The sequence below is a fragment of the Pseudopodoces humilis genome, chromosome 18 (assembly GCF_049639895.1).
Source record: "Pseudopodoces humilis isolate 2021_Gansu_Grassland_sample_001 chromosome 18, ASM4963989v1, whole genome shotgun sequence".
In the NCBI taxonomy this organism is placed as follows: Eukaryota; Metazoa; Chordata; class Aves; order Passeriformes; family Paridae; genus Pseudopodoces; species Pseudopodoces humilis.
Genome location: NC_142217.1, coordinates 15,674,710 through 15,694,701, shown reverse-complemented (window position 1 = coordinate 15,694,701; position 19,992 = coordinate 15,674,710). Strand labels below are relative to the sequence as shown.

Below are 19,992 nucleotides of genomic sequence, written 5' to 3'. Positions count from 1 at the left end.
CCCACAGGGCTGCACGGGATGGGGGGCAAGGGTGGCAGGGATGGGGACACTGGGGGCTGAGGGACCCCAAACACCCCCTCTTTACCCCATGATGTCCAGGAGGCTGCTGCTACCCCATACCCCATCCCCTCCAGAGAGACTCTTGGGGACAAAAGACCAGCCAGGGGCTGTCACAGCCCGTGGGGGACCCCAGCAGCCCCCCAAGGATAAAGAGAGGCCACGAGCAGGGCGCCACGTACTTCCAAAACAATCGTTGTATCTTTATTGACGCTCTGAATGCAATGACCTGTTTTTTTTACTCTTAAGGAAAATAAACATCTTTTAGAAACAGCTTGTTACACACAATCTTCAGTGTGAAGCAATATACTAATAAGAACACTAGTCTTAACATTTACAGTCTTCATATATATTATATATATGTATATGTATACATATATATACACTATATAATGAGGCAATATATAATACACACGGTTTACCATTTTACAGTCATATGTACAAGATGTCACTAAAAATAGCCAGATTTCAGGCAACACTGCCAAGGACACAGGGATTTTTTTTTTTCTTCTTTAAATTAATTTTTTTTATTATTATTATTATTATTTCTCCCTTTTTAAAAATTTTTTCTCACCTCCTTTTTTTGTTTTTCACTCCCGTGTCCAAGGCAGCTGCTGAAACAACAGACATTGTGTGGCCAGCAAACCTTGGGGTGGGTGAGATGGAGGGGACACAAGAGGTGGTGGGGACATGGGGCGCTGGCTCTGTGGGGGACATGGATGGGACCAGCAGTGTGCCCCCTCTGCAGGATGCTGCAGAGGTTGGGGGCAGCCAGTGGCTGTTTTTAGGATGAGATTTGGGGTTGGCTCACCCTGGGCTGGTTGCTACCTGTGTCAGGGTGTGGGTGACACAAAGATGGGCTGTGGAGCCTGGGGTCACCAAAGTGCTGGACAGCCCCTCAGCTCCACTGAGGTGGCCAGGAAGCAAAAGCCGAGGGAGCTGAGCAAAGGCAGGGCAGTGAGGGGTGAGCCAAGCCCATGTGGAAGGGAGGAAACAAATGCCTCCTCCTCCTCCTCCAGTTCAGCACACAGAGCTGTGGGGTTCAGCACAAGCACAGAGAGCAAAGCTCCTACAAGAGGAGCCACAGAAGGGGTTCTGGTGAGGCCAAGCACAAGAAGAAGGGTGAGTTTTGGGGGGTCCTGGACAGCAGGACCAGGTGTCCCCAGCCCAGCAGTGCCAGCGCCACATGGAGTGGGAAGGTGGTGGGTGCAATGAGTCAGGGTTTGGGGTTTGGGAGCGGGGCTGGGGCAGCCCAGTGGGTGCCCACCAGCCTGGCCAAGCACCCTTAGCCCCCCAGCACCCTGGGTGTGGGTGGGGACAAACAGGAGATGGAAGAACAAAACGGAAAAAGCAGAGTGGTGTTTCAAACAGCAGGCCGTTGTTTGCCTTTTTTTTTTTTTCTCATTTTTCTCTTTTTTCTCCTTTTTTTGGTCTTTTTTTTTGTCTTTTTTTTATCCTCTTCTTCGCTGAACTATATACAGACACAATGAGGTTTGCTGAAGGCAACATCTCAGATCAGATCAGTGTGATATTGAGAGCCGGGACCCACGGAGGGTCCGGCGGCCCCACAGTAAGACAACATCGCCGGGACCCCCCCCTTGTACACGGACACCCCCCGCCCCCCTGTGCAGCCATCGCGGGTGGGGGATCCCGATCCGTCCCCCGCGTATCCAGACCGGGTTTTACCGGGACCCGGCGGGAGGGAAAGCCCGGCGCTGGCTCGGCCCGCTCGGAGCGGGCTCGGGGGATCCCGGGGGTCCCGGGCAGTGGCGGGTCCCCGGTACGGCCCGGCCCGGCTCCGCTCTGCTCCAGGCGCTGCCTCCTCTGCCGGTCCCTCGCTGGCGGTGGGGCGGGTTCCCGCGGGCGCTACACCGGCTGCCTCTGCGGGGAGAACGGAGCTGTCAGCCCGGGGATCACGGAGAGGCGGGGAGTGGCCCTGGGTTGTCCTCATCGGCCACCCCCGCCAATAACCGGGCATTCACCCGGGACCCAGCGCTTTGAGAAGGGGTTCAGCCATCATTCACCACCTCGTCTGTGCTCAGAGAAGGGGATAAGACCCCTCAGACCCAGCTGGGGTGTCCCAGACCCAGCAGCACCCACCGATATCCCCAGGGATGTGATGCCCATACAGAGCTGAGCATCCAGGATGGGTGTCCCCAGGAATTCGGGGTCTGAAGGCAGGTCCTCCTGCCACAGGGAGCTGCAGATCATTGAGGGGTGCACAGGGGGGCTCTGGGCTTACCTTATGTTTGGGACATCTCAGAGAGAAGCTCTCCTCAGTTAATAAGCAACCTGCGAGGAGAGGACAAGGATGTGTCAGGTGACACCCTGCACTGTGAGGCAGCTGCCCCTGAGTGGGGGGAATGCAGTGTCCCCCTGGTCCACGGCCACCCACCATCCACAGAGTTTGTGTGAAGAGCTCAGCTGAGGCCAGAGAAGCTTGTGACACCTGCTAGTGCTGCTGGCAAAGTGGGCACCACCATCCTGGCAAGCCAGTGAGCCGCACCCCTGACCCTGGAGCATCATTCAGCTGGGTCAGAGAATGCCCAGGACCCCGTGCCCCAACCCCGTGGCCGGGCTCACCTGTGTCGACGGCACATGCGTAGTGGTAGGTGTGGGGACACCCCTTCTGGCAGCAGCCCACAGTGGCTCCCACTTGCTGGCAGCTCGAGCACTTCTGTACACACACCCGGGAATTCAGAGCAGGGAAGGAGAGATGTGGAGAGACAGAGAGACCCTGTCAAAGCCCAGCACAGAAGAAAACCACGACAGCCCCAGCAAGGGCAACGTGAGTGTCCCCTGATCCTCTCCAGCCCCTCCTTGCCTCTCCCAGGCAACATCCTTCCTCCCGTGCCAGTGCACTGTGAACCACACCATGCCTGTCACTTGGCTGTCTGCAGCCATCCACAAGGTTTCTACCTGCCACACCACTCCCCTGGATGACACTGAGCCCACAGCCATACTCCATAGGCCAGGAGGTGAAGTGACATGACATGGATTGTGCCTGGTGACTGCCGCAGGGATGGGAGCACCTGGTTCTGCAGTGAGGGCAGCAGCCTCCAGCCAGCCATGAAATGAGCACACAGGCTTGGGAACACAGCCAGCCCCCAAATCTGGCACTGGGGGACTTGCTGGAAACCCCCTGCACAGCCTCTGATGGGAGGCTGTACCCTTCCTCTGCCCAGCACTAAAAATCCCTGTCACAGAATCCCAGAATGATGTGGAAGGGACCTGAAAAAACCTCCTCTCATTCCAGTCTCCTCCCACAGGCAGGAATACTTTCCACTAGACCAGGTTGCTCCAAGACCCATCCAGCCTTGACCACTTCCAGGAACGGGCCAGCCACAACTTCTCATACCCCTCAGCAACCTCCCAGTTTTGCTCACGCAATGTGGCCTTGCTCCAATCACTGTGGAAGAGGAGCAGGGTCACCCCCTCCCTCCAGCTCCCCTTCCCCTGCTGCCCACCACGGTGGCATCAGGCTGCATTGTGCCCATTTTCATCTCCCACCCTGCGGCATCTGTCCTGCTCTGAGCCACCCCGTGCAACACACGACTGGGCCAGGGGATGTGACAATCCCAGGGGAGCCCAGTCGCCTTCCTAAAACACAATACCATAGATTATTTCTGTGCCTAAAAGGGAGAGTTCAGGTGCTATCAGAGACGCAGCAGCACAAATTTCGCAGGGACTCAGAGGGACTCATGATACTGAGCACCTGCCCTGCTCTCCCAGGGCAGAACTATTCATTTCCATCCCGACCGGAGGCGCAGACACGGGAATGACGTTGGCTGAAGGAGGCCAGCGGAAGATGCCGCCTCGGGCGTGTGGCCGAGCTCTTACCAGGTCGGCAGCCGCCTTGACAGCCTCCTGCAGCCCATAGAGCTTCCCCGCCACCAGGAAAACCCCAGCGGTCCATACGGCACAGGCCTCGTGCAGCCAGTGCTCCTGCGTGTCGCCCGCCGGCTCCTGCGGCGGGGACTCGGCCTTGTGACATTCGTGCCGCCGGGGCTTTTCGGCCGCCTCCTCGCCCTCTGTCCTCTCGTCACAGCAGTAGCAGCTCTGCAGCCGACGGAACATTCCCCGCGGGCTGGAGCGCAGCGAGCTCTGCTTGGCCGCCTCGGCGGCCGCCTCAGGCCGCGCCGCCTTCCCCCCCCCGCCGCCGCAGCCGCCCTCAGTCCCGCGGGGCGCCCGCTCGGCCGCGGCGGGCACGGTGGAGTCCTCGCCCGGCCCCTCCGCCCGCGCCTTCTCCTTCAGCCGGGATTTCTTCTTGGGCAGGCAGTCCTCGGGATAGTAGGGCCCGCAGAGGTCCCCCAGGTCCTTGTAGTTGGCGGGGTTGCGGCAGAGGCAGCAGACCAGGCACGCGGCGCTCAGCGCCTTCGACACCACCGGCCCCATGTGCATGGTGGAGGAGGCGGGCAGGGCCGCCCGCGGCCGAGGCGCCGGCCCGGCCGGTCCCCGCTGCAGCCGCGCCTCGTCGCCGGGCGAGTTGACGACGGTGCAGGTGGTGGAGAACTCTCCGCGCCGCTCCACGCGGACGTAGGGAGCGAAGGGCGGGGCGCGGCTGTCCGCCCGCAGCCGCTTGCAGGAGATGTACTTGAGCCGGATCTCGGGCTCGGCGGGGTGCAGGAGCGGGGCCTGCTGGGGCTGCTGCCGCCGCCGCTTCCCGCGGCTCTTGCACCGCGCCGGCACCGCCTTGGCCTTGCCGTGGCCCAGACGCTTCCGCTGCCGCTTGGAGTAGCCGTTGTAGTTGGAGTGGTTGGCCCGCGGCTTCGGCCCCCGCGCCGGCCCGGCGGCGGAGCGTCCCTCAGCAGGGCCATCGCTGCTCCCCGCCTCCTTCTCCTCAGTCTTTGGTTTCTTCTCCCGAGGCGCCTCCTCCGCACCTCCCGGGCCGGCTACGCGCTCCCGGGGCAGTGCTGGTGGCAGAGCAGGGCTCAGGGGCGCCTTGGCCATGCCCAGCGCTGCTGCTTTGCCCTTGCGGTTCCTCTTCTTGGGCAAGAGCCCCAGGTTCTTGGCCACCATGTTGGGGCTGGACTGGGTCCCCCCCGGCGTTGACCCACAAGCCTCCCCCTGGCAGCCGTCATGGGGCAGCTTCTTCCCACCACCCGGCTTCCCCTTTGGTGCTCGGCCATTGGGGTTCCGGCAGAGCGGCTCAGCCACCGGCATTGCGGGCACCTTCTGTGCTGCCGCCAGCTTGGGCAGCCGCGCATCGCCCACTGCCACAGCCACCCCACTGTGTTTCACCACCCGCTCTGCCCCAGCCGGGCTCAGGGAGGACCCGTAGGCAGCTACTGTGGCTGCCACTGCTGTGGCCGCTGGTTTGCAGGTGAACTTCTTCAGGTTGGGTGAGGTGATCTTCTGGACGATGGCCTCCAGCTTGAGGCCGCGGCCCTTGCGGGGAGGCAGCACTTTGGTCTTGGTGGCCTCCTGGAAGGCCGCCCGGGAGGTGATCTTGATGCAGACATCAGGAGCCTCCTTTGGCAGGGGGGGCTTCGGGATGGCTTCACCAGAGCTCTTGGGGGGCAGCTTGGCTTTCACCTTCTTGGCCACCGGCATCTTCTTGAAGAGGCTGGGGGGACCCTCTGGCTTCTCCTCCTTCACACCACCGCTGTTGCTCCGCAGGACCAGGTTCCTCTTCTTGGTGGGGATGGGGGAGATGAAGGTGGACTTCCTCTTCAGTGAGTGCAGCGGCCGCTCCGACATCTTGCCCCCCACACCTGGCCCTGCTTTGGGCAGCTTCATCCGGGCACCCACCTTGCCCTCCTTGTGGGGGCTGCCTGGCGCTGGCAGCTTGAAGGCTGGTGGGAGATGGTTGTTGGATATGAGCTTTTTGGGTGCTTTGCAGTTCTTCAGCCGGACATCAGCTGCCCGCTTGCCCCTCTGCCGCTTGGTGTAGAAAACCTCCTGTGTCTTTGTCCGGGAGCGCAGGATCATCGACCTCTGGTCCCTCTCCCCGGCTTCCACTGCATCCCCCTCCAGCGGTGTCGGCCCTGCCACCTCCTCTGCCGCCACCAAGCCGGGCACCAGGAGGGTGGCATCACTGGTGTTTTGGACCACCCTGGGAGCGGGCCGGCTGTTGCGCTTCCTGGTTTTGAAAGCCACCCGCTGCTTCACGCCACAGCCGGGCTTCTTCCCCAGCTTCTCCTGGTGCGCGGGGGCCTTCAGTCCCTCCAGGGGGGCAGGGGCGCGGGGCTCGGCCAGGGCGGTGAAGGATCGGGTGCACATGCGTGCCGGCAGACCCTCGGCTGGAAACCGGGGTGTTTGGCTCTGGGCACTCTTGCTCGGTACCTCCGTCTGTCCGTCTGGCCCCAGGCAGGCACCGGCCATGCTGCTGGCTGCTGGCAGCTCATCGAATGGGCTCAGCACGGTGCTGCCAGGGCCATCCCCCTCTGGCAGCCGGCAGTGGACCCTCTTGTTGCGGAGGCTCTTGCCCCGTGAGACAGGCTCCATCTTCCCCAGCACATTTTCGGGTGTGATTTGCTGCTTCACCATTACTGTTGAGGTGGATTCAGCATCAGCTGCCTCCAGGTGGGATGTCTCCCCTCTGCCATTCTCCTCCTCAGGCTGGATGTGGGGCAGAGAGGATTTGAACCAGCTCTTCACCTTGGTCTCCGTGCCCACAGCAGGGCCCAGAAGGATGACAGACTGGCCAGAGAGGCGTGGGGTGGGAGCTGAGCTCTCCTTCTCCACTGTGCTGACAGTCTCCTCAGCAGACACAGGCACCTCGCTGGAGGACAGCACAGCTGGCATCTCCGGAGGCTTGGGTGGTGAGGCATCATACGTCACTGACTTCTGCTCCGAGCCAGCCAGCTCACAGAGTGAGGAGTACTCCTCTGCCTCCAGGTCTGACTCCTTCAGATCTGGCGAGGAGATGATGGGGATCTCACTGAAGTCCCCAGCTGAGCAGCAGTGCCGGGTATCCTGCAGCCATCTCTCACTGTCTGCCTTTGTTGCTTCATCGTAGGTCAGTGTCTCCTCCTCCTCCTCCATCACCTGCTGGCCAAAGTCCTGGACTGGCTCACTCTTTGCTGGCTGCTCTCCATCGCACAGGTCCAAGCCGCAGGCGTTTTTTTTCTCCTTGCAGGAGCTCACCAATTTGCTGGGGAACAAGCCCTTGGGGAGGTCGGTGGCCTGAAGATCTTTCCACCGCAGGCAGGCCTCACCCAGGCTCTCCTCCGGCCAGTCAAAATGCTCCATGGCATTTTCGGACGCCACCGAGTTGGCGGTGGTGTTTGAGTAGCAGCTGTAGCCGGTGGCTCCCGCACTTGACGTCGCTGCCGGCATGCTGGGCTTGGAGTTGAAGGCCAGTGGGGCAGTGTCCTTCAGCACATCCTTGCTTTCAGTGGCTGCGAACTCCACCTGGGAACCCTCGTACACCTCCTCGCTGAAGTCCTTCCCCGTGCTGGCCCCTGAAGCTTTGTCCAGCTTGAGGGGCTCAGTGAGCGTGCTGGAGTCACCCTGGCTGGGCCAGGCACCCTTTACCATGGAGTCCAGGCTGGGCCGGTGGTTCTCCAGCTGGAAGGGGGACTTGGTGGTCTCCTTGCCCAGCATGGGCAAGTTGGCCCAGGCTTTGTCTGCCTTCTCGCTGATGGCATCCTGCAGGACGATGATCTCAGAAGCCAGCTCCTCCTGGGACAGGGCGCTGAGGAGCAGTCGGGGGCAGTCCCGTTCATTGCTCACATACTTGGTGAAGGTCTCCAGGGGGAGGGTGGCGTGGATACTCTGGAAGGAGTCATCTGATTTGGTGGACATGTCATCTGGAGAGGTCACAGAGCAGGTGGACACTGACTCAGGCTTTGCCTTGGAGTTGCTGTTCACGCGGGCAGGGCTGCGGTTCTGGTTGCAGTACAGGAAACTCCTCTCCAGCTGATCCTCTGACCCACTGAGATAGTCAGTGTCCTGTGTCTCAGCGTGGACAGACTGGGGGGTGCTCAGTGGGTCAGACAGGGGGGTCCCCACCTGCTCTGCCGAGTAGGTGCTGCTCTCAGGACTGCAGTGCTGCCCCTTGAGCTGCTCAGGGGTCCTTGCTGGGGTCTTGATGCCCTTTTTCTGGGGTACAGATGCTTTGGAGAGCAGCAGCTGCTGGACAGTGTTGGAGATGTTCTCCACCTGGGAGGTGAGTGCCGTCAGGCTCTGCAGGCTCAGGTCTGACAGCAGGTTTTCAGGCAGCTTCTCCTTCTGCAAGTTTTTGCAGTTCCCAGATTGAGCGTCAGGGCTCGTTCCATCAGTGGGAGAAGGGTTCAGCAGCGGCATGAAATGGCTGTGGTCAGCAATGCCGGCCGGGAAGGCACCAGCATTCAGCGGCTGCTGGCTGTACTGGAAGTTCTCCAGGTTGGGCATCAGAGGGGAGGGAGTGGAGCTGTAGGATGGGGACCTGCCGACAGAGCGAGCCGGCGAGTGGCTGGCGCTGGGGCTGAAGGTCTGGTAGTACTGCTCGGGCGTCCGGACGGGCGGCGCATCGCCCTGGCAGTAGGTCTGGCCTGGCTGGTTGTAATGTTGGTACTTGGCCAGGTTTTGGTAGTGGAGGGTCTCTGAGGCGTGATGCCGCCCCTGCATGGGCTGCGGGGGCTGCGGGGGCTGCGGTGGCTGTGGGGGCTGCGGTGGTGGCGGCTGCGGGGGCTGCGGCGGCGGCTGTGGGGGCTGCTCGTAGCCGATGCGGTTGGGCTGGTAGCCGTGCAGGTTGGGCACGCGGGGGCCAGGGGCCAGGCTGGCAGCGCTGCCCAGGGGCCGCTCCAGCGGCGGCTGCCCCGAGGGCGCCGTGCAGCTCTTGTAGGAGTGTGCCGGCTGGCTGCCCCCCGGCACCGAGGAGTAGGTGGAGGAGGCAGGGAAGGACTGGGAGTGCTGCCCGAAATGAGGGCTCTGTGAGAAGGGCATGGGTGAGGAGACATCGTTGGGCAGTTTCTGCCGCTGCAGCTTGGGGTAGGGGAGTGCGGGTGGCTGCTGCTGCTGCTGCTGCTGCTGCTGCTGCGGCTGCGGCTGCTGCTGCTGAGGCTGCTGCTGGAAATGAGTCCGGAAGGGCAGCGAGGTGGCCGCGGGCTCATGGTATGGCCGCCCACCCGCCAATGCCACTGTCTTCTTCATCAGGTTGTCCTCATACTTGGCCACGCCACCGGGCAATGCCTGTGGCTGGCCACCCCACGCCTGCAGGCTCTCGTCCCCGGAATACCGGGCCGGATAAGGGCTGTTCTCCTGCACGGTGTAATTGGAAAAGGCTGGCCTGCCCTGCAGCTGCTGCCCCGCTAATTGCTTATTTCCCCGGTGGTATTTCTCCACGGCGCTGTTCTCATAGCCCGCGTACGGCAGCTGCTGCTGACTGTAGTACTCCTTCGCCACCAGCCTCTGCCGCTCGCAGTTCGGCCCTGCCTGACTTTGATGCCTGTAATTCTCCAGGCGTGATGTATCTTGTGAAGTCGGCTGGTAGCTCTGCTGGTTGCCATGGAAACCACACCTTTCTCGAAAGGACTGCATGGCGCGGGCTTGTTATCTGCGAAGAGAGAGAGGCGAGAATTCAAATGAAGCGTCGCCACCGCGGTGGGCCGGGGACCGAGAAGGCCGGTGTCACCTGCACCATGGGGACATCATTGCCTCGCCTCACCTCAGCTGCTGGGCACTGCCCCACTGGGCATCGTCTCACAGCCGCCCTGGAACACAGCACGTGATGCTGCATCACCTCGCATTGCCCTGCATTGTCTGGCATCACCCCATGGTGCACTGAATTGCCTGCATGGCCTTGCATTGCTCTCCAACACTTCACCTGGCGTTTCACCTCTGAATCTTGTTGCCTTGCATTCACCCTGAATTGCATTGCCCCAATTTGCCCTGCATTGCATCGCCTCCCACTACCTACCCTTGCTTCGTGTTGCCTTGCATTTCATCACCCTGATTTGCATCGCCCTGCATCACATTGCTTTGCCTCATCCTGCATCACATCACTTTCCATTTCAACTCCCTGCACCACTGTGTTGCCTTGCATTGCCCTGCATCGCCTCCTCCTGCCTCACCTCACATCACCCTGCACCACATCACCTTGCATTTCATCTCCCTGCATTGTGCTGCCCTGCATTGCATCGGCTTGCATTGCCCTGCATCTCATTGCCCTGCCTCCCATCCCTGTGCACTGCACTGCCCCGGAGGGCAGCAGCTGGCTCTGTGTCACCTCGCATCACTCTGCATCGTGCCGTGTCGCCCTGCATCACATTGCCTGGCGCTGCATCTCCATCTTGCAGCATCCTGCATCCTTCTCTATCCCACCTCCCTGCATCGAAGCACTGTGCCCATGGGCAGGAGGGTGCTGGGGTCTGGTTGCCTCCTCCTTTCCTGCAGTGGGCTCAGCCACCCTCCTGCCCCTGCTGCTGCTGAAGCTGCCCATCCCTGCTGCCCACCCCTCCCTGCCTGGTCACCTGGTGCAGTGACCCCCCACATCATGTTGGGGTCCCTCTGCTTTGTGTTTCACACACCCACCACCCCTCACATCCGCAAATCACTCCCGCCCTTCTCACGTGCCTCCCCAGGGATGCCGGGATCCTGCCAGCGCCTCTGCACACCCCTCTTATCGCCATTCTTTTTAATTATTGGGCTAATTACTGGAAGCAGCAGCGCGGAGGGCCAGAACCGCAGGCTCTGCTGCAAAAAAAGTCATTTCAACTGGCTGGCTCTGCCCATCTCTGCCGGCTGCTGCCTCCCGCAGCCCCCCCGGCCCCAGCGATCCCCCTGCCCCGGCGCGATGCCATCTGGAAGCTGTCTGCTCCCGCCAGCAGCCGTCATTACCGAGTGCCTCGGCACCATCGTCATTAAAGCTCCCCATTTCCTCACCCCTCTTGCTCTGGGAGCAGGGACACACCTGGGTCACTGGTTTGATCTCTTAAGGCAGTCAAGTGGCTTGTGGGGGCTAATGAAGGGCTTGGTGGCAGGGGGATGCATCCTGCCTGTCCCCAGCACCGGTGGGTTGAAGGTCCTGGGGTGGACACAAGCCTGGATGAGATAGAGATTTGTCAGTCTGGGTTAGGGCAGCCCCAAGGGTCTGTTGCTGTCCAGGGACATCCCCAGTGCTGCTCCCTTGGTGACACCAGTGCTGTCCCCTCAGCCTCCCTCAAGGCAATGAGTATAACAAGAGGAGAGGATGGAGTCTCATGCTGGCAGCGTCTGTCCAAGCCCATCCCAGCTCCTGGCACACTTCCCTGTGGAGCCAGAAAGCCTTGAGCCAGGACATGGATTTCTATGTGTCCCCACATGTCCCTCCATCACCCTCATGCCACTGCCACAACATGCCAAACACCACATGGTCCCTTTGCTGGCAGTTCTGCCACAGCCACTTAAACCACACTGTTGGCTTGACGAGTCCCAGCTCAGCCCTTTTCCTTGCAGCACCCACCAGTAACACCTCAGCACCTTTTGGGGTCTACACACACACACAGGGCTTTACTTAGCTCTGTTTCCATAAACACCAGCTGCTCAGGCATGCACCAAGCACACAGTGTCCTCGGGCACCACTGGAGCCAGGCTCAGTGCCACCCACACCAGCCCAGCACCCCATCCCTCCCTGTTCCCCATCCCCTTTTGGGATGTTTTCCATGTCACATACTGCAGTTGGATCTTGCAGGCTCTGTGGACAACTGGATGCAGCTAAAGCCTAAATTCCAGGGAAAAGATGGGTCAAAAAAATCTGAAAAGCTGGCACAAAAAGCCCCTGCCACAGCATGGTGTCCTGTGCCAGCCCTGTGCCAGTGCTGCTGGAACAAAGGCAGGAAAATCAAAGGCAGGCTGTGGGGCAGCCCTGGGCTGTGGTGGGAGAATTAATGGGAGCAAAGGGCCCTTCATGCTGTGTGGGAGTGGGTTTGAAAAATGAAACTGGCTTGAGAAGACCCTAGGCTGAAGCTTTAGGGGGAGCTTTTCTCCCCTTTCTCCTTTCTTATTAATTATCATGATTAATTAATTATTGTTATTAATTAATTATTGTTAATTTTCCAAACAGCTGGGACAATGTTGGGATGAGCAAAAGCGCACGGTGTGAGGGGACGGATCAGTCACCGGCACGCAGAGGTGGGGATGCACAGAGGGAACGTGTTCCAGCTGAAATCCTACAAGCCCAGAGCCACGGTCCCATGTCCCTGTGGGCCCCTGGGAGGGGACACGCTCATCACCAGCAGCACCCGGTGCTGTTGGCAGAGCCAGAGGCCAGCTCTGCCCTCGGATCTGCCACAGCGTTGCCGGGGAAGGGCCGTGCCAGATGTTGTGCCTGATGTAGGCTGTTTGCGAGCAAACACTTTAATGGCATCAAATCAAGCTGTCGACAGCAGGGAGGTTACGGCCTTCCCCCGGAGAGGGAGGTGGCTGTGGCTGGTCCCAGGGGCCCTACCCACTCACTGTCCCTGCTGGATGTGCTCTCCTGACCCTGAAGAAGCTTCCAGCCACTGCCTCTGAGATGGGAATCGATACAGGGCTGTCGGTGCATGGCTGTGGCTGGACACCTGCCCTTGGCAAACCCGTGCCGTGGCCAGGGCTCATGGAAGGGAGAGGGCAGGCACCTGGGGCCACCACGGTGACCAGCACCAGCACCACCCTGTCCCTGTGCTGTGCTCACTGCTGGCTACAGCCACCACAGAGCATCCATCCCCTTGGTGCCAAGGGAGCATGGACACCCCAGCACAGCCCCTGTCTCACTCATGGGGGACACACAAGGACCTGATGCACCTCCCAGCGCCAGGGCACAACCTGGGGCCGTGATGGTGCACGGGGTCATGCTGCCACGGTGCTGGGGCTGATGCATGGCACAGGAGCTGATGCATGGCACAGGAGCTGATGCATGGCACAGGAGCTGATGCATGGCACGGGGGTTGATGCATGGCATGGGAGCTGAAGCATGGCATGGGAGCTGATGCAAGGCACGGGGGCTGATGCATGGCACGGGGGCTGATGCATGGCATTGCCAGGCCAGCACACACAGTGGCCCGCAGCCCGCCTGCTGCTCGGGAGGATTTGTGCTGCGTGGCTGGATTCCGTGTTATTTTCCTCCCCACTACTCCTCCCTCCTTCCTTCCTCCCCTGCCTTCTCCCCTTTCCTCCCCCTTCCTCTTGCCTGGCAGGGACATGGCATGGCCGGATCCGGAGCCCTCTGAAGGCAGCCCAGGACTTCCCGTGGCAGGGACCCTCGGTAAGCACCCGAGACCCCCAAAGCCTCAGCCCCAGGGGGCAAAGGGCGTTCCCCGTTTCCCTGCACGCCGGCCTTGCTTCCCAGCTGCTGCCTCATCCCGCGGGGCCTGATCCAGCCCTGCTGCTCCTCCGGCTGCTCCCTCGCCTTCGCTGCTGTGCCATCAACAAGGACTCAGCGACTAAAAATAGCAGCGTGCTCTCGCAGGGGGATGCTCCTCCATCGGAGCAGCGCTGGCACTGCGGACACCCCGTTCCCCACCCCAAACCCCCTCCGAAGCCGGGTCCCACACCCAGGGGTGCAGCCCCATCCGGAGAGGTGCTATCGGAGCTGGAAACGAAGGGATTGGACCCCCCCGCCGGATCCCCCGGCAGCTCTCAGGGAGGGGAATAAGCGCCTATCGAGTAGCGTCAGCCCCGGATTTGTTTAATTGTGAGCTGGTGGAGTTTAAAGAAACCCTTTCTGGCTGGCTGCCACACCGCAAAGTGCTCCGGAGAATTTGATTATTAAGGGAGGAGAGAAAAGGGGAGGCTGCGGGGGGGAGCCGGGGTGTGTGGGACAGACCAGGAAAGGGCATCCTGCCTCAGGAGCTGGGAATGAGAGGAACTGGGGGGATGGAACCCAGACTGACCCCCCTCAGCAGTGCAGAGGGACCCCTGGGGTTCGCCGGGGGTGGGAGCAAACCCTGCACGCAGTTGTGGAGCTGCTGCTGTTTGTCCCTGCACCCCACAGACACCCCACTGCCAGAGCAGCCTCCCCTTCAATGTCCCCTTCTGTGAACCCCTTTAATGCACCCTCTCCCCGGTGCACCCCTTAATGCGCTGTCCCAAATAAACCCCTTTAATGCACCCCAATAATGGTCTCCCTCCCCAGTGAACCCCTTTAATACACCTCCCCAATCCCTCCCATCATCACCAGCATCTCCCACCACGCCAGTGCTCCGTCCCAGTGCAGCGCCTGGGGGGGTTTGGTACCCCAGGGCAGCCCGCAGCCCCCCCAGCCCCGCGTCCCGCCCCATTTCGGCGCTCAGCCGACCGGAGCAGCTGTTCCCTGCACACTTCACTTGCCCGCAGATGATGATAAATGGAGCTGGGGCTGCGCCGCCCATTGCGTGGGGGTGGGCGGATGTGGGGAAGGAGGAGGAGGAGGAGGAGGGGGAAGGATGGGGTCCTCATCTCCTGCAGCCCCCACCCAGATCACGCTGCTCCTCCCATCCAGCTGCTGGGGAATTCCCAAGGCAGGTCCCCCCCTTACCCAAACCGCCCTCCCCGGGGGTTGGAACCTGCCCAGGGAATTCCCATCGCAATGGGGCGCATCCCCATCCCCAGATCAGCGGCTCGTTTAGGGGCCACAGTCCTTCACTGCTGCTCCCCCTCCCAGCTCTGCTCCTCCCCAGTGAGGAATTTTCCTTGGGAAAAAATCCACCGCCTGCGAACCGCACTCATGACTCAACGTTTCTGCTGGCCCCGGTTCCTCTGTCGCTTGCCAGGGGAAGCCCGTGGCCGCCCCAACCTCATCCCCTCACATGGAAATCCGGCTCAGCCGCCAGCTCCAGCCTCTCTCCCCTTGGTTTTTCCTCCTTTATTTTAGAAGGGGGAGATTGGGTCCTTAATGTCAGGGATGGGAGGTTTGCAGAGGGTTGGGCTGGGGAGGATGATGGGAGGTTCTGGGAGTCAAAGCAAGTCGCTGGGTTTTTTTTTTTTCTTGGTGGTGGAAAATGTCATTTGGTAAGGGAGGATTTGAAAAGGAAGGGAGGAAAAAAAAAGGGGGGAAAAGAGGAAGAAAAAAGGGAAAAAGAAGAAAAAGGGGTAAAGGAATAGAAGAAAAGAGGAAAATAAAAAAGAAAGAAAAACACAGAGAAAGAGGAAGAAAAAGAATAAGAGAAAAGAAGAAAGGAAAAGATAAAATGTATAAAAAGAAAAAAGACAAAAAGACAAAAAAAGGGGGGAAGAAAGGAAAAAAGAAGGGAAAAAAAAAAAAAGGCTGGAGGCTTACAGCAAAACAGATGCTCAGCCTGAGCCTTCTTGGGCAAATTCCCTCTCTGGAGGTGAACCGTGTTCCACTGCAGAGCAAAATTCATGGCCGGATGTGCCATGGAGTGAGGCTCCACATGATCCCACTCCCAGCCAGCGGCTGGACATCGACCCTGGGGCTCTGAGGGGAGAGGAAAACCAATCCTGCAGGAGGCTGGAAGCACAGCTGAGGTTAGGAGGGATGCAGCAATCCCAAACCCAAATCCTGGCCTGCCTGGAGCTGTCAGTACCACAGTGCCAGGGCACCGATGGGCACAACCGTGGCTGTGGGGTTGTTGTCACCACCATGGTGACCTTGAGCCAACCCTCCAGCCTCACCCCAAGTGAGCAGCACGGGGCAAGCACAGGGCCAGCGTGACAGCCTGGCCAGTTCTCCACATGCTCACATTCTTCTTCTTTACTCATTTTCTGCCTGACAGGTTGGGATCCTTCTTCCTTCCTCCCTTCCTTCATCCCTCCCCTTCTGCTCTCAGCCTGACTCACTTCAATTCCAATAATACTTAACCATTCCAATCATTACTGTGACCGCTAATATTAACCCTCCCTTCTTCTCCCACATCCTGTTTGTCTCCCCTGCCTCAGTTTCCCCTTGAAGCAGGACAGAAGCTCCATCCCTGCAAGGAAAGGCAGACGCCATGTCCTTGGCACCCTCCTCTGGGATGCTGATTCCCCAGGGTGGTTCATCCTGCTTGCAACAAAAATAAAAGCAAATAAAAGCTCTCCCAGGTATGGGAGAGGGAAAGGATCCCAGTCCTGGATCTGCTCTGCATCTTGTGAGCTGGTTGCTCATGGATGTGGTTGGATGCATAAGGCTGCACTCCCTGGGGAATGTGACAGGGATGGCTCTTGGTCCCCTGGCACCTGCTGACCTTTCAGCTGGAAAATCCACTGGGTTGGAACCAGGACCTCTCTATAGCTGTGCCTCAGTTTTCCCACTGTAGAGTGGTCTGGGCTTCTGCTGGGATCCAGTGTTGATGCTGGGAAGTGCCAGCCCAGGAGCATGAGAATGGAGCAGGCTCGTGTCCCAGCTCCTGGAGGATCCTGGACCTCCTCCCCAGTGGGTCTCTCCATCCCCAACAGAACCGGAGACCCTGAAGGATGACAGGTGGCATTCTCAGGACATTCCCAGCTCTTCTGAATGTGCCACTGGGTCCAGGCCCTCTGGTCACAGCCAGTTTTTCTATCAGGAAAACTTCCAGCAAATTTGCCACATCCAAAAACAGGAGGCCCCAGGTGCTGTGGGATGGCTGCTGACAGCAAAGGACAGACCCTGGCACCATCCCATGCCTTCTCCCCATCCCAAACTCTGTCCGGGAGGACATGAGGCTTTGTCCCAGTGTCCCCACCATGTCGGGCACATGGGACATTTACACCTGTGTTTTAGAGGAGCGCTATTCAATTATCACTGGTGATCCCAGAGAGATCCCCAGTCCCTGTCTCACTGAGACCCCCTCACTGGGATTCCTGGTACAGGGGGCATTACCCTGTCCCCCTTTTGCCTTCCTGTGGCAACTCCTGCCTTCACTTTTGAGGCAGCCAACCTCATGATCCAGCAACCAGCAGCTTTCCACTGCCATCACAGCAAAACCCCTCCGATATGGGCACCCCACAGATGCCACGTTTCAGCATCTGCCCTCAGACAGGTCCATGCAGCAGAGCCAAACCCGGCTGTGCGCTGCCGGGCTCTGCCCTAAGCCATCCCCTGCCGGCAGCAGACAGCTCGGTAATGAAGTGTAATGCTCTGACACTCCCCTGAGTGACAGTGGCCAGCACTGGCTGTGTCCCCACGGCTCAGCACGGCCTCCTCTGCCTGCCAGAGAGGGGATGAGCATCCCCCTGCCACAAGCAGGGCTGGGGGCTGCAGAGTGGTCACCCGCTAGGGGATGCTGAGCAAGAATCCCCTGGGGGAAAGGAAAAATAAGAATAAAACGGTGTTGAAAAAACAAATCATGTAAAAAAAAAAAAAATATATATATATAAAAGAAAGGAAGGTTGAAAATAATAAATTGAGGTTTGATGCTGTGTGGTAAATTATTTCGGAATTATACATTCTCCAGCTTCAAATCCTGAAGACAAATACTGGGGCAGGTGAAGTGGGAAGCAGATTTCCAAAGGCCTTTTCCCGGCTCCAGGTTATTGACTCTGTCAATCACAGCAGGCGCCGTCCCCACCTTTGGCACCCCGCAAAATCGGTTCCTTTTGTTCCTGCTGAAAAACTGGGGAGGGGGAAGAGGAGGGGAGAGGAATTTGGGGCAGGGAACTTCCAAAAGAGATGATTAAGGAGTTAATCTGCCTGAAATAGATAAGGAGCTTAGAGCTGCTGGTATTTGACTGTCCAAGTTTGGATTCAGCGTGTCTTAAACACTGGCTGGAATGTACTTAGATATGACCAAAGTACATGTCCCCCCGAGGAATTACCAGGTTGCCAATTAGATTTGCTTCCCAGATTCACTAAAACCTTCACAAGCTTCTTCAGAGCAGGAAAATTGCTGCCTGTCCCTGGGGAGACACAGAGCAGCCGCTGCTGCCTGGCCCCGCAGCCAGCACAGCACGGCATGGCACGACTCGAGATCCCAGTGGGCAGCCACAGGATTTGCAGGAAGGTGGCACAGCCAGGATGATGGCAAGGCAGGGATGCCTGTGCCAGGGTATGGGGGCACCAGGCATGGCCTGGTGGGTGCTGCTGGGGGAATTTGTGTGGTTTTGGGTGCTTGGGGTGCTGGTGCCTTGCCCTGGTCATGGTGCCTGTGCACTTGGGGGGGTTTTAACCAGAGCAGGCTCAGCATTCCACGGGGTTGCAGAGCCACGGCTCTCCCTACCTCCAGCCAGGCTCACAGTGCTGCCACACAGCCAAATCCAACCTAAAACAGCCCAGCTCAACCTCCAGGCAGGGGACACAACACAGAACAGAACCATGATGGCACACAGGGAAGGCAAGCAAACACCGAAATGTGAACAAACCCCAGCGGTGAACACTTGGCTCCTGGTCCCTGTGGGCACCCGGCACACCCCAAACTCATCACAACCCAATGCTCAGAGCAGTGAGAACCCCTGCCCATGCCAGGGTGAGGGTCACCACTTTGCCACAACAACTCCACAACTCCAGCACTGGGACGAAGTACAGGTAGAAGAACAACCCCTGCCAAAATCCTTCCCTATCCATCAATTTTAACCACTGCATTCCCATCCTTGTTATTTATGGTGCTTCATAACATGATGGTGAAAGTAATGAAGTTTGGGGGGCTGCATGACCAACACAGAGATAGGACCAATATTGGGGATCCCACCATCAGCTCCCACATGCAGGCACCAAGTTCCTTTCCAATCCTGGGCTGTATTTACTAAATCTGAGCTCGGTTTCTGTGCTGGCATCCCAACCCCATTGGAAAGTGTTGGGAGTGGCAGCCGGTCTCACCAGGCTGGTGTGGCACTGTTGGAGTGGCAGCAGCACTGTGATGGAAAGTTGCTGGAACATCAGCTTTGGATGCTGAGTCCTGGTAACAGTTGCTATGTGAAACATTCAGAGGTAGAATTTACTGTCACAGTTAATAATAGATGAAGGTTTTAGAATTTTTGATGCTTTACATTTTAAGCTGTTTGATTTATAATGTTTCAGAAAAGGGTGGGGGGAGGCAGGAGCTGAACAGCAGCACGAGGTAAACAAAGCAAGTGGGGAGGTGGGCAAAAGGTTCCATCCACCTATCCATCCATCCATCCATCCATCCATCCATCCATCCATCCATCCATCCATCCCCGTTCCAGAGATGTGCTGAGATCCCTCATGGCCAACAATGGGATGGGGTCTCCCCACCAACCACCAACACCAGTGAGCACCCTGGCACAAAACCAGGGCATGACTGGGATGGAGCCCCTCAATACCACATCACACTTCATTCTGGGGTTTTTTTTGCCTTCATCTCTTCTCCCTGTTTTCATTCCGGCGGGTTGCTGGGTTATTTACTTGCTGGCGCTCCTCTCTCCTCTCCTCTCTTGCAGGTGTATTTCAAGTAGCTCCGTAAATAGCAGCGCGCGGCGTGCCTGCGGCAGGGCGCGCGGGTCCTGCTGATTAGGAACACGCTGCCAAAAAAAAGAAGGGTCTCACTTCCCTGCCAAGCTGTCACCCTGTTTCCACAGTGTCCTGGCACGTGGGGATGCTCCAGCTGGATCCCAGGGGCCTGGTGTCCACTCCTCCCTGGAAAGGAGCGGTGAGCGCAGGTGCTGTGTGAAGAACCTCGGTGTCTCATGGTGTCCTTTGGTGTCCTCCGTGTCCCGTTATGGGCACCAAAGCCCTGTGATGGCTTCAGCTCTGGCAAATTCTTCCTGCTTCTTCCAAATGCTGGAGCATCCAAACATTTCCAGTGTGTGTGTGGAGCATCCCAGCACCTCAGATGTGTGGTCAGAAGGATTTAATCCCAGCTCAGTAGGGCTTCAGGTCATGACATGAGAAGCAGAGGGGGACTCCACACTTCCTCCACCAGTGCTGGGCACGCAGTGACATCTTGACAAAACTAGGGGGTGGGATGGAAGAGAGGGGTTTTCCCTCTACTCCCCCAGACACAGAGAGGAGATACTTTGCAATGCTGTTGGGAGGATGTGGTGACTGGAGCCTCCGACACCTGAAGACATTCCAGCCCTAACCAGCTCCATGGCTCCTGCCAAAGCCCTGAGTGCACACAGGGGCTGCCAGACCCCAGGAGGTGGCTGAGGTGCATCCCACACCCTCCAGCCCCTCAGGAACTCCTGTTTCCCCCAGGACTG

General features: G+C 58.9%; 1 protein-coding gene across 5 annotated transcripts in view; it reads right to left on the bottom strand.

Moving 5' to 3' along the window:
• Positions 1–24: 24 nt before the first annotated feature.
• The window catches only part of RAI1 (retinoic acid induced 1), a 74,056-nt gene continuing 54,088 nt past the window's right edge, over positions 25–19,992 (bottom strand). For 4 of the 5 annotated variants that reach the window (XM_088063800.1, XM_088063798.1, XM_088063797.1 and 1 more), the window contains 4 exons: positions 3,898–9,538; positions 2,641–2,734; positions 2,300–2,349; positions 25–1,938 (listed from right to left, as the gene is read on the bottom strand). In XM_088063800.1, coding sequence (XP_087919926.1) covers positions 1,924–1,938; positions 2,300–2,349; positions 2,641–2,734; positions 3,898–9,522 — 5,784 coding nt within the window. In that variant the 5' untranslated portion in view covers positions 9,523–9,538 and the 3' untranslated portion in view covers positions 25–1,923. Of the gene's footprint in view, positions 1,939–2,299; positions 2,350–2,640; positions 2,735–3,897; positions 9,539–10,894; positions 11,029–19,992 lie in introns of those variants that run through there. The other variant, XM_014252743.2, reaches the window with a different exon arrangement.